Source organism: Neoarius graeffei, chromosome 6 (genome assembly GCF_027579695.1).
Source record: "Neoarius graeffei isolate fNeoGra1 chromosome 6, fNeoGra1.pri, whole genome shotgun sequence".
In the NCBI taxonomy this organism is placed as follows: Eukaryota; Metazoa; Chordata; class Actinopteri; order Siluriformes; family Ariidae; genus Neoarius; species Neoarius graeffei.
This window is the reverse complement of record NC_083574.1, coordinates 36384927-36398593: the sequence shown is the minus strand read 5'-3', so window position 1 is coordinate 36398593 and position 13667 is coordinate 36384927. Positions and strand designations below refer to the sequence as shown.

Genomic DNA, 13667 nt, shown 5'->3' with positions numbered 1-13667 from the left:
GAGGGTAGGGAGAGCAAAGGAAGGGAGTTCTCCCCCAATCTGAACGCTTGTGAGCGTGCGTGTATGTATGTGAGAGAGTGAATATAAAAGCTGAAAAGCTAAAATAAAAGAGTTTTTGAGAACTCAGTTCTGGCCTGCCGTGTTTCTGTGCTCCACCCACCTAGAACTCTTGCTACAGTGGTGCCGAAACCCGGGACTCGGAGTACGGAAGAGAACAGCCCCATGGAGCCCTCCCCCTTCAAGGACCTGGTCCATGCCCTCGCCACGGCCCAACAGAGCCAGGACCAGGCGCTGGTTGCCCTCCGGAAGGAGCAAGAACAACAGTTCGAAGCCCTGGTGCTGGCGCAGCAGGAAGATCGCCAGGCATTCCGGCACCTGCTCACGTCGGCGGGGTCCGCCATCACCACCGGCGCGGACCCTCCCCACCTTACCCTAACGAAGATGGGTCCGCAGGACAACCCTGGAGCTTTTCTCGCTCTTTTTGAGCAGGCAGCAGAGGCGTGGGGTTGGCCGGTGGAACAGCGTGCAGTGCACCTCCTCCCCCTGCTAACGGGCGAGGCGCAGCTGGCCGCGCTACAGCTCCCCGCCAACAGTCGGCTGGTCTACGACGACCTCCGCAGGGCCGTCGTCCAACATGTGGGGCGCACATTGGAGCAGCAGCAGCTGCGCTTGGAGGAGGTCAGCCGGCCGTTCGCGTTTGGCCAGCAGCTCCGGGACACCTGCCGGCGGTGGCTGAGGGCCGACAACCATGACGCCAAGGGAATCAATCATCGACCTGGTGGCGCTGGAACAATTCGTCGCCCGACTTCCGGAAGGAACCGCGGAGTGGGTCCAGTGCCATCGCCCGGCATCGCTGGATCGGGCCATCGAGCTGGCGGAGGACCATATGGCGGCTGTTCCGACGGCAGGACGGCATGTCCCCTCTTCTCCCCTCTCTTCTCTTTCTCCCTCTGTTCCTCGTCTCATTCCCCCACCGCGGAGGCGGGGGCCGGCTCCACCCTAGCCAGCCCACCGCACCCACGGTGCCCTACTGTTTCCTACTTCCATGTCTGTTTCTTCCCCCCTTCAGGGGAGTGAACTCCGGAACACCGGTGCAGAGGGAGAGCCTGGGCCGGTATGCTGACGCTGCGGGGAGCTGGGGCACCTCCAGCATCAGTGCTAGGCAATGGAGGTGAACAGAGTGGTCCGGATCCCTGACGTGCCGGGGACCGCCCTCGATCGGGCCGGAGCGTATCGCATACCGGTGAGTAGCCAAGGGGATATGTATCAGGCTTTGGTGGACTCCGGCTGTAATCAGACCTCAATCCACCAAAGCCTGGTGCAAGACGAGGCATTAGGGAGAGCACAATTGGTGAAGGTGTTGTGTATGCATGGGGATGTTCACAACTACCCTTTAGTGTTGGTCCACATTCTATTTCGAGGGGAGAAATTTAGAGTAAAGGCGGCGGTTAATCCTCGCCTTACCCACTCGATAATTTTGGGGACTGATTGGCCGGGATTTCGGGAATTAATGACTCATTTAGAGAAGAGTGGGGCCTGCCATAGTTTGGCAGGGGGAGGTCCCGGTGTGGCATTAGCGGGAGCAGCTGTCACAGAGCCATCTACGTCATCACCGCATCAGAGTCAAGAGCAGCCTGCTCCTCCTCCCTCTCTCGGGGATTCCCTCGCGGATTTCCCGTTAGAGCAGTCACGGGATGGGACTCTGCGGCATGTGTTTGACCAAGTGAGAGTAATCGATGGTCAAACGCTCCAGCCAAACGCCACGCCATCCTTCCCTTATTTCTCCATTATGAAGGATAAGTTATACCGAGTGACGCAGGACACTCAGACTAAAGAACCGATAACTCAGCTTTTAATCCCAAAGAGCCGCCGGGAACTTATATTCCAGGCGGCTCACTTTAATCCCATGGCCGGACACTTGGGGCAGGATAAGACACTAGCCCGAATAATGGCCCGGTTCTATTGGCCAGGGATTCGCGGCGATGTCCGTAGGTGGTATACGGTGTGCCGTGAATGCCAGTTAGTAAATCCCGCAGCCATTCCAAAAGTGCCTTTGTGCCCTCTGCCATTAATCAAGACCCCATTCGAAAGAATTGGGATGAATCTCATTGGGCCATTAGATCGGTCAACACGTGGATATCGCTTTATTTTAGTTCTGGTGGACTATGCAACGCGATATCCGGAAGCAGTGCCTCTTCGCAATATCTCAGCACATAGTATTGCAGAAGCGCTGTTCCGCATCATCTCCCGAGTTGGAATTCCCAAAGAGATTCTGACTGATCAAGGCACTACGTTTATGTCACGCACACTGCGCGAACTGTATGGGTTACTGGGAATTAAGCCTATCCACACCAGCGTTTATCACCCACAAGCGGATGGCTTAGTCAAACGGTTCAATCGCACCCTCAAAAACATAATTAAAAAATTTGTAAGCGAGGACGCACGCAACTGGGATAAATGGCTCAAGCCCCTGTTCCTCACAGTGTGAGAGGTCCCACAAGCCTCCACAGGGTTCTCCCTGTTCGAATTATTATACAGGCGTAAGCCACATGGCATTCTAGATGTGCTGCCTGAAAACTGGGAGGAGGGACTTTCAGCAAATAAAAATCAAATTCAGTATGTTATCGACCTGCACGCCAAACTTCACACCCTCACGCACTTAACCCAGGAGAATTTGCGGCAGGCCCAAGAATGTCAAGTCCGTCTGTACGACAGGGGCACACGCCTTAGGGAGTTCACACCGGGAGATAAAGTACTCATGTTGTTGCCCACGTCAAGCTCCAAATTAATCGCCAGGTGGCAAGGACCCTTTGAGGTCACACGGCGAGTCGGGGACGTCGACTATGAGGTGAGGCGAATGGACAGGGGTGGGGCGTTACAGATTTACCACCTTAATCTGTTAAAACTTTGGAGCAAGGAGGTCCCCGTGGCATTGGTGTCAGTGGTTCCAGAGAAGGCGGAGCTGGGGCCGGAGGTTCAAAAAGGAAAACTGACATCGCCCGCCGCTCCAGTCCCCTGTGGAGCCCACCTCTCCTCGACCCAACTCACGGAGGTCGCCCAGTTGCAAACAGAATTTTCTGACATGTTCTCGCCCCTGCCCGGCCGCACCCACTTCATAGAACACCACACTGAGACGCCCCCGGTGGTGATAGCGCACAGCCACCCTTACAGACTGCCCAAACACAAAAAAAAAAAAAAAGGTGGTTCGGGAAGAACTCGAGGCCATGCTCGAAATGGGCATCGTCAAGGAGTCCCACAGTGACTGGAGCAGCCCGGTGGTCTTGGTGCCCAAGGCCGACGGATCGGTCCGGTTCTGTGTGGACTATAGAAAAGTCAACGCGGTGTCTAAATTCGATGCATACCCAATGCCTCGTACTGACAAGTTGCTCGATTGACTAGGCACGGCTTGTTTTTATTCGACACTGGATTTGACAAAGGGATATTGGCAGATCCCCTTGACTCCGCTATCCCGAGAGAAAACGGCCTTTTCCACACTGTTTGGCTTACACCAGTTCGTCACACTTCCTTTGGGGCTGTTTGGGGCGCCCGCTACATTCCAGCAGCTTATGGATAGGGTCCTCCGCCCCCACGCCACCTACGCAGCCGCATACCTAGATGACATCATTATTTACAATAATGACTGGCCACGGCACCTAAAACACCTGAGGGCCGTCCTTGAGTCGCTGAGGCGAGCGGGTCTCACAGCCAACCCGAAGAAGTGTGCAATTGGGCGGGTGGAAGTACAGTATCTGGGCTTCCACTTGGGCAATGGGCAGGTGCGTCCCCAAATCAACAAGACAGCAGCGATTGTGGCCTGCCCGAGGCCCAGGACCAAAAAGGGGGTGAGACAGTTCCTGGAGCTGGCTGGCTATCATCGTAGGTTTATACTAGGGAGGTTAACTGATGACCGTTTGACCGGTGGTTGACCGAATCAACGTTAACCGGTTAATTTTTTTTGGTTGTCGGTGAAAAAAAAAAAAAAATCATTCGTTTTGAAGCTGCCGATTTTGGAGCGGAGAACCTGGAATTCTGTGTTTGTAAACGCTTGGGGCATGCCATGCGGTGTAAGGACGACAGCTGACAAATCAGAAACACTCATTCAGTCATGTCCCGCCCTCCCGCCCCAGTTAAAGACAGCTGACAAATCAGAAACACCCATTCAGTCATGTCCCGCCCCAGTTAAAGAGAGCTGACAAATCAGAAACACCCATTCAGTCATGTCCCGCCCCAGTTGAACACAGCCGCCACCAGTGTTGCCAGATTGGGCGGTTTTAAGTGGATTTTGGCGGGTTTTGAACATATTTTGGGCTGGAAAACGTCAGCAATATCTGGCAACATTGGCTGCCACTCGGTGAGAGAAAAGTGTAGACACATGCTTTTTAGCTTACAAATTACTATTCTGTTTTTTTTTTTTTATTTATTATTATTAGAAGGCACATCGAGTTTAGTCCTGCCTTGGCCAGTGCATTCTGAAAGTATGTTTCGGTCTGTAGCCAACAATGCATGTTATTGCAGATCATATCTCTCCACACAAACTAAAGGCGCAGATGTCGACTTTTTCACGGCTTTTTCATGGACTGTAATGGCATTTGCTTATGTAGTAATTTTAATACAGAATTTACTGTGATGAAATTATTCAGACACTCCAACGCCCCCCCCCCTCAAAAAAAAATTGGATCTGCACGAGCCGTGAAAAAGGCGCGCCGTTTGCATCCCTGTTTAAACTCATAGGTTAACCAACTTTAACCGGCTAATGAGGCTCGGTGGTCGGTCAAGATTTTTTTTAGTTTTCGCCATCCCTAGTTTATACCCAATTATTCGGACGTCACCAGCCCGCTGACTGATCTCACTAAAACGGGGGCACCAGATCCGGTCCAGTGGACGGAGCAGTGCCAGGGGGCTTTCTCGGAGGTAAAGGCTGCACTGTGTGGGAGGCCACTATTGCACTCCCCTGACTTCTCTCTCCCCTTTGTTTTGCAGACGGACACATCGGCCAGGGGGCTGGGGGCTGTTCTGTCCCAGGAGGTGGAGGGGGAGGACCGTCCAGTGCTGTACATCAGCCGGAAGCTGTCGGTGCGTGAGGACCGCTACAGCACAATAGAAAAGGAGTGCCTCGCCATCAAGTGGGCGGTCCTCGCCCTCCGCTACTACCTGCTGGGGCGCCCTTTCACCCTCTGTTCAGACCACGCACTCCTGCAGTGGCTCCACCACATGAAGGATGCCAACGCGCGGATCACCCGTTGGTATCTGGCACTCCAGCCATTTAATTTCGAGGTGGTCCACAGGCCGGGGGTGCAGATGGTCGTGGCGGACTTCCTCTCCCGTCGGGGGGGGGTTGAGTCGGCTTCAGGCCAGACGGCTCCCCGGCCTGAGTCGGGCGGTGGGGGTATGTGGCAGCGGGGGCGTGGTCAAGCATCAGTCTGTGAATGGAGTTAGGGAAGGTAAGTGGCAGAATCACTACACCTGATGGGAATTAACCTGTGTTTGTGTGTCTTCCCCAGTGACCATGCCCTATAAAGAGGATAGAGAGAGCAGAGGAAGGGAGTTCTCCCCCAACCTGGATGCTTGTGTGCGTGCGTGTGTGTATGTGAGAGAGTGAATATAAAAGGTGAAAAGCTAAAATAAAAGAGTTTTTGAGAACTCAGTTCTGGCCTGCCGTGCTTCTGTGCTCCACCCACCTAGAACTCTTGCTACACCACTTATGAACATTTGTGAAAGCTGTGGTTGGGATGAAACGGAATACAACTACCTCCATTTTCCCCCCTTTTCTTTAGTTTTCAGCAGTCTGTAAAAAGAAAGCTCAGATTTCTTATTAAATCTATTTGTCCAGTCGATCGCACAACATCTCTTTTCCATCTTAGACCTGATTTTTGTGCATTTTTACAGCTGTGTTACTTCCGCCTAGGGTGAAGTCTCATGCATTCATGCTACTGTACATTACTATGCCCTCTGCTGTCTAAACAATGCAATTACAGTTAGGATAAAGAAGAAGAACTTTATTTATTACACATACACTTAAGCACAGTTAACCCATCTGAAGCAGTGAACACACACACACACACGGGCACTTCACCCCAAGGCCACCCCATGTTAACCTAATCTGCATCTCTTTGGACTGTGGGGGAAACCGGAGCACCCGGAGGAAACCCATGCAAACACAGGGAGAACGTGCAAACTCCGCACAGAAAGGCCCTCACCAGTCGTTTGGCTCGAACCCAGAACCTTCATGCTGTGAGGTGACCATTCTAAACACTACACCACCGTGCCACCCAAAACTAAGAGATTATGCAGCCTGATAATAATCACAATTTTTTTCCCCAACAATTCAAATCGTCATAAATTTATACCAAGGTTTATCGTCGCACGATATATCGTTACACGCCTATAAATTTCCATCACTATATATTCACTGACAAGTGTGAAAGAATTTTACGAGCACGTTTTAACCCGGTGCACTCCTCAGTGCTCAAGGTTTCTTTTACCTTTTTAGCTCGTTAATTAAGTGCAGTGGGAAATCAAACCAAATATTAAATAAACAAAGTGTAAATATTCATTTCCCTCAAACAAACAAACCCTTAAAGGTGTAACATGATGCGGGTTAATATTTGAGCTGTTCCCACCTCCAGCTCCTCGATGGTAGTGTTTTCCTCGTGCACTTTAAGATCATCCTGTGTGTCTGGATCTCCAGCTTCCTGTCCTCCAACAATCTCATTCAAATACTGCTGATCGATCTTATCCATCGCGGCCTTCAGATCGTTCCTCAAACCCTGAACACAGCCATTATTCAGTCACAGCACACACCAACACTGACTGTGAGGAGCTGGTAAAAAGTTAACACACGATGTCTTGCCTTGTTCACTTCCGGTGCGAGGATCTCAATCTTGCGGAGCCTCTGAAAGGCGTCGTAATCGGTCTCTCCAAACAGACGCACCGGCTCTCCACGCTCCCTCAGACGCCGGATCACCTGCACACACACACACTCATTAGACCATTTCATAGCACGCAATGAAGAGCAAAGCGGAACGAGTAACTGTTCACACGTACTTCCTGCCGAGAGAGGGTCATGGGTAACTTCTCCTCCGTGAGCTCCAGCTCTAGTACAGGGTTGGATGATGTGGACGTCTCCGTCTCCTCCTGCTGCTGCTGCTTCTTCTCCTGCTTTGGATAATGAACAGAAGAAAGATGCGCAAATGACTGACCGCTCAGACTTTTTCGTTTTGCTGAAGAAAACAAAGCCTGGTTTATGCTTCATCATGAACCTTTAATGACCCTGGGTGTTAATAAGCTTTCAGAACAGTAGAAAGATCTTCGCTGTCCATCTAACAAAGGGGCGGGGAGTTAAAAACCAAGGGATGATGCGTGAATCACTTATTGTTAAAATAAGACATGGAACGTCTTCAAAAATTCTTCAAATGAGATGCTGTGCCTTCATCGTCAAATTTATACCGAATCACTGTCGAATAGGAAACAGGAACTCTTCCCTCCCCAGAGGAGCATTTCTCCACCTACTTTTTAAACAGTACTTAGTGATGAAGATATAAATTAATCAAAATCCCTCAACGTTAAAGCATATACGCAGAGCCATGGCCTCACTTTCGTTTATAAACGCCTTGAGACCTCAAGAACGGCACAGGAATAGTTTCAAGCATTAACAATAAATCGAATATAGTAATTTTTAACGATTAAAGTGATTTATATAGGTAGCGGTCTGAGTGAATGACCTTGACGTCCGTAACGTCACAGCAGGAAGTCTATCGGTCTCATCGCCATTTCCGCTATACTAAAACGCAGAGCTGACTGCAACTCCGATCCTCCATTTTGAGCTAATTTATCACCATGCCACGTAGATGTGTTGCTGGTGGGTGCAGCGACACGACAGAAGGCGGACTTACATTGCATTCATGGCCCAAAAATGTTCAAACTGCAAAGATTTGGACGCGTTTTGCGAGTTGTTCACGGGCACATTGGGCGGCTAAGAAGCGGTCTCTCCTCTGCTCTGCACATTTTACTGAAGACTCGTACGAGACCTCTGATCTGTTGAGGCGCGTTGGCTATAAGCCCGTATTGAAAGAGGGTGCAGGACCAACAATTAAAGAAAACTACAAGAAAAGGAAAGTATGCATCTTGTTTTTTTTTTTAAAGGAAAGTGCGTTTAGTTGCACCAGTTCTCCCGGAGCATGAGCCGAGGGTTGTTGCTAAAACCCGGGACGGAACGGGACAGGACATATCGCTCAAGCAGTGACCTCCCCGCGGTTGTTGCTAAAACCAGTGACATCCCGTTCCATCCCGGGTTTTAGTAATCACCTGAGCCCAGCAGTAATGGCGGAGTACTCAGTATGGAGAGAATGAGTGGAGCAGCCGTCTGATTTCTAAACTGGATATTGCTGCCAACTCGACCTTACGCGGAAGAAGTGAATGAATGGAGAACTGAACGAACAACTGAAAGTCAGATTGTTTCAAAAACAAAACAATCAGCCACAAGGTCGGCCTTCAAGAAGCGAGAACACAGACGGGTAAGCTCCGACTCTTATTGGATTAAAAAAAACAACAACACGTTGTTTACCTGCATTTAGATTAATGCATGTAATTTGTATTGTGTGTTTAAGTTACCGGTATAAGATTATTTAATTTGCTTCAGAATGTGATTGTCTCAGTTCATCTGATTATTTAATTAGCCTTTTACGTTTTATCAGTGAAAATGCATGCATGTACATGTCTGTTGCATAAGTTAGAACACCTATCCTGTTTTAATGAGAGTCAACTCACAATCAGTGAAGTCAAATCAGTCTTAGTTGAGCGAGTCGGTTACGGTATTTCTTACTTTCACCATAAATTTTTATTTATATATGACTTTGGTCTATAGCTGTAAAAGGCCTCGGCCTTAAAACCGGTTACCGCTGTGACGTCACGCACTCAGGGCTGGCTGGCTCAGCGGGGCGGCTCGAATGCCAACTTTGCGGTCGATTTTAACTCTCAAAAATATATATATTCTTATTCCCATTTATGCAGCATACAAGAGTCAAGGATGGAAAGGTTCTGAGTATCTCCTTTAATTCCACTGTGCTGACCTGAAAGAGAACAGTGGCTCCAACAGACCACTACATTTCCTCCATTAGTTCAAAAAACATCCAAAGCTGCATCCAAAGTTGCGAGCTACACGGTTTAAAAGCAGTGATGCGTTTACCTCGACAGGAAGTTCAGTCCAATTCATAGATTTACTACAACCAAGACTGCGATAAATGTATTTGATATCGGTGTTATCCGGTCTCTGTTTATTCACACACCGACACTGGTCAGTCACGAAAGCGGTCATCACCACTTCAGACGCATCAGGTTCAGAGAGCAACGTTTTCAAGCTGCTGTGCTTTGCCACATCTGAAGCACTTTCTGCATGGAAGTATAAATCAGGCTTAAATAATCCTCTTCTCCGTGCTCTAATGAGAACGTCCTGTAGCAACGCCGGATTGTTGAAGTCTGCCAGATCAGACACATTTCTAACACATGCAGCTGCTTAAGACAGGACAAAGCAAATTAAAAAGAACTGCATCACACAACACAGCCTTTCGACACACATGAATATATGCTACAGTGGTGCTTGAAAGTTTGTGAACCCTTTAGAATTTTCTATATTTCGGCATAAATACGACATCAAAATTTCCTAAAAATAGATAAGAACACAAATAAACAAATGAGACAAAAAAAATATTATACTTGCGTCATTTATTGAGGAAAACGATCCATTACATAATCATCTTCACGTTCCTTCCTCTGGTCGAGGGTGGGATGTGATGAAACGCCATTCTTTCCAGTTTTGTGCTTTTCGTACTGCCTCTGTCTAAGTCGAGCGAGTCCATTCCATGGATATTCATAACCCGTGATATTCTGGGCCAGCCTCGACCTCACCTGCTGTTCATCTGGCCTTCCAGTAGAGTACGATGGAGGCTGTCATGTCTAACTATATGACCACAGTACGTGAGTTTTACATATTCGCACATTACATTACATATTAGTGAGTGGCAAAAGTATGTGAACCTCCAGGATTAGTAGTGAATTTGAAGGTGAATTTCAAGTCTGGTGTTTTCAATCAGTGGCATAACGATCAAGTGTGAGCCTTTGTCTTGTTTTATTTCAAAACCAGTGATCTATCAAAAGTCTGATCTTCACAACACATTTTTGAATTTGGAAGTGCATCATTGCAAGGAGAACAAAGGAGATTTATTGGGGACCTCAGAAAAAGTGTTGCGGATACTCAATAAGCTGGAAAAGTTACAAAACCATCTCGAAACTCCACCAATCCACAGTCAGAAAAATACAGGAAACTGATCACAGCTACCCTTCCCAGGAGTGATCAACCAACAAAGATCACTCTAAGAGTAAGGAGTGTAACAGTCCGTGAGGTCACAAAGGAACCCAAGGTAACATTCATTCATCTCATTATCTCTAGCCGCTTTATCCTGTTCTACAGGGTCGCAGGCAAGCTGGAGCCTATCCCAGCTGACTACGGGCGAGAGGCGGGGTACACCCTGGACAAGTCACCAGGTCATCACAGGGCTGACACATAGACACAGACAACCATTCACACTCACATTCACACCTACGCTCAATTTAGAGTCACCAGTTAACCTAACCTGCATGTCTTTGGACTGTGGGGGAAACCGGAGCACCCGGAGGAAACCCACGCAGACACGGGGAGAACATGCAAACTCCACACAGAAAGGCCCTCGCCGGCCACGGGGCTCGAACCCGGACCTTCTTGCTGTGAGGCGACAGCGCTAACCACTACACCACCATGCCGCCACCTAAGGTAACTTTGAAGCAATTAAAGGTCTTTCTTACATTGGCTAATGTTCATGTGCCCACCATCAGGAGAACACTGAATAATTCTGTGCATGGCAGGGTTATGAAGGGAAAGCTACTCCTCTCCAAAAAGAACATTGCTGCCTGTCTACAGGTTGCTAAAGATCACATGGACAAGTCAGAATGCTACTGGAAAAAAAAAATCAGAGGTGGACAAAAGTACCCAACTTCATTACTTAAGTCAAAGTCCAGATCCCACTGGTCAAATGTTACTCCAATACAAATGAAAAGTTGTCCAGTCAATTTTTTACTTAAGTTAAAGTACTAAAGTACTTGCTTTTAAAAATACTTCAGTATTAAAAGTACATTTTCTGTCAACACATCGTTGTATTATTGTCACAACGCTTACAAAACCTAATGCCTCTGATGCCCCTTTTCCACCAAATCAGTTCCAGGGCTGGTTCGGGGCCGGTGCTGGTTCACAACTCGTTGAACTTGCGAGCCAGCTGAGAACCAGTTTGCTTTTCCATAGCTCGCGGTGCTAAGGGAAGCCACGTCATTACGTCGCTGTATACGTCAGTTACGTCGCTACGTTTACATAAACCTTGGCGAGAATATCAAAGCAAAAACAACACGGAAGAAGCAGCAGCAGCAGCAACAACAATAATAATAATGGATGACTTCGCGTTTGTACAGCTGCTACTTCTCGTCGCTTAAAAATGGTGATCTTTCGCGGTCTTGTTATTGTTGTTGGTCTTCACAACTCCGCCCCCCCCCGCTGACGCAAGCGGTTCTTTCCTCTGGCCCAGCAGAGAGTTGGTGCTAGCCTGGAACCGGTTTTTCTGGCCCCAGAGCCAGTTCTTTGTCAGTGGAAACAGAAAACCCGGTTCCAAACTAAGCACTGGCCCCGAACCAGCCCTGGAACTGCTTTGGTGGAAAAGGGGCATGAAGCAACCAACGGGATTTACAAAATGAACGCATGCTGTGCCATCAAGGTGGTTTAACGTTAAGCTAGCTAGTCAGTGAAGCGCCACCTGACATGCTAGCAAACTCTTTTCAAACTCGAAATCATATTGGGTAGCTAACGCTACTAGAAAAGAAAGATTTCTACATTGTTTATTTGGCAAGATTATGCTAAAACATATTTCTGAAAGGACTTCAGACAAGTTAACACTATTCATGTTAGCATAACACTTTTTACATGCTAACTAAGAGTGTCCAAGTTAACTAGCTATGTGTTAACGTTAGCCGTGGACAGGGCGAGGGCAACTTGGTGGGCAAATCCATAGAAAGTCAATGACTAACCAGACTACATAGCTATTGCAACGTTATTGCTAGCTCTAAAAGCACAGACAACTTCGTTGCAAGCTTTCTCTTGCAATAAAACGTTTATATCCCTCAATATGCTTCCGCAGGTTGGACGGCAAGTTTTTGTCGACCACGATGTGGTTCGTTTTCAGCAAACAAAGCAAACATTTAAAGCGAAACAAATCTTTAATCCTTTCAGAAAACTGAAACATGGGTTCTCGGTAAAGCCATGGGTGTGTGCGCGTTCCCCAGAAGAACCGCCTCCTTCCATTCTGCCATCAACTAATCGTGTTCAAATAATTCTGCTGAGGAATCACTGAACTTGATTTTATACAGTTTATGGACGTGATGTCTCAGTGTCACCTGCAAAAAAACCAATCATGTCTTAGAAAAGAAAAGAACATCCACTTTCAAAGCTGCTTCATAGTAACGAGGACCTTGACAGAAATGTAGTGGAGTGAAAAGTACGATATTTGTCTTTCAAACGTAGTGAAGTCAGAAGTTTCCAAAAAAAAAAATAAAGGAAAATACAGATACTCAAAGTGTACTTGAGTACAAGACTCAAGTAAATGTACTTCGTTACTGTCCACCTCTGGAAAAAATATAACTTTTTGGTTTAAATGAGCAGCGTTATGTTTGGAGAAAGGAAAAACACTGCATTCCAGCATAAGAACCTTATCCCATCTGTGAAACATGGTGGTGGTAGTATCATGGTTTGGGCCTGTTTTGCTGCATTTGGGCCAGGACGGCTTGCCATCATTGATGGAACAATGAATTGTGAATCATTCCAGTGAATTCTAAAGGGAAAATGTCAGAACATTTGTCTGTGACCTGAAGCGAGCAGTTCATGTCAGGAAACCCATCAACATCCCAGAGTTGCAGCTGGTCTGTCCAGAGGAACGGGCTAAACATCCTCCAAGCTGATGTGCAGAACTGATCAACAGTAACCACAAACGTTTAGTTGGAGTTATTTCTGCACAAAGGGGTCACGAGAAATACTGAAAAACTAAGGTTCACATACTTTTGCCACTCTAATATGCAATATTGGATCATTTTCCTCAATAAATAAACGGCCAGGTATAATATTTTTGTCTCATTTGTTTCTCTTTATTACTTTTAGGACTTCCATGAAAACATATGTTTTCAGTCATATTTATGCAAAAATATAGACAATTCGAAAGGATTCACAAACAGTCAAGCATCACAGCTATATAGCCAAAAGTTTATGGACACCTGGCCTTCACACTCATGTGTTTGTAGAACATCCCATTCCAGACTTAGCCCCTCTTTGCTGTTTAATAACCTCCACACTTTGGGGAATTTTGGAGTGTGGCTGTGGGGATGCGTGTTCATTTAGCCACAAGAGCATTAATGAGATCAGGCACTGATGTTGGAGGAGCTGGACTGAGTGAGGAGGTCTGGGGTGCAGTCGGTGTTCCAGTTCATCCCAAAGGTGTTCAGTGTGGGCTTGAGGTCAGGGTTCTGTGTAGGACACTCGATTTCTTCCACACCAAACTTTGGCAAACCATGTCTTCCTGGAGCTTGCTTTACGCACAGGTGCA

General features: G+C 47.7%; 1 protein-coding gene across 2 annotated transcripts in view; it reads right to left on the bottom strand.

The window, feature by feature from the left end:
• The window catches only part of prpf18 (PRP18 pre-mRNA processing factor 18 homolog (yeast)), a 45279-nt gene that overhangs the window by 12522 nt on the left and 19090 nt on the right, over nt 1-13667 (bottom strand). The window contains exons 3-5 of one of the 2 annotated variants that reach the window (XM_060923611.1): nt 7045-7158; nt 6851-6964; nt 6621-6767 (exon numbers count right to left, since the gene is read on the bottom strand). In XM_060923611.1, the coding sequence (XP_060779594.1) occupies nt 6621-6767; nt 6851-6964; nt 7045-7158 (375 nt within the window). The remainder of the gene's footprint in view (nt 1-6620; nt 6768-6850; nt 6965-7044; nt 7159-13667) is intronic. The other variant, XM_060923612.1, reaches the window with a different exon arrangement.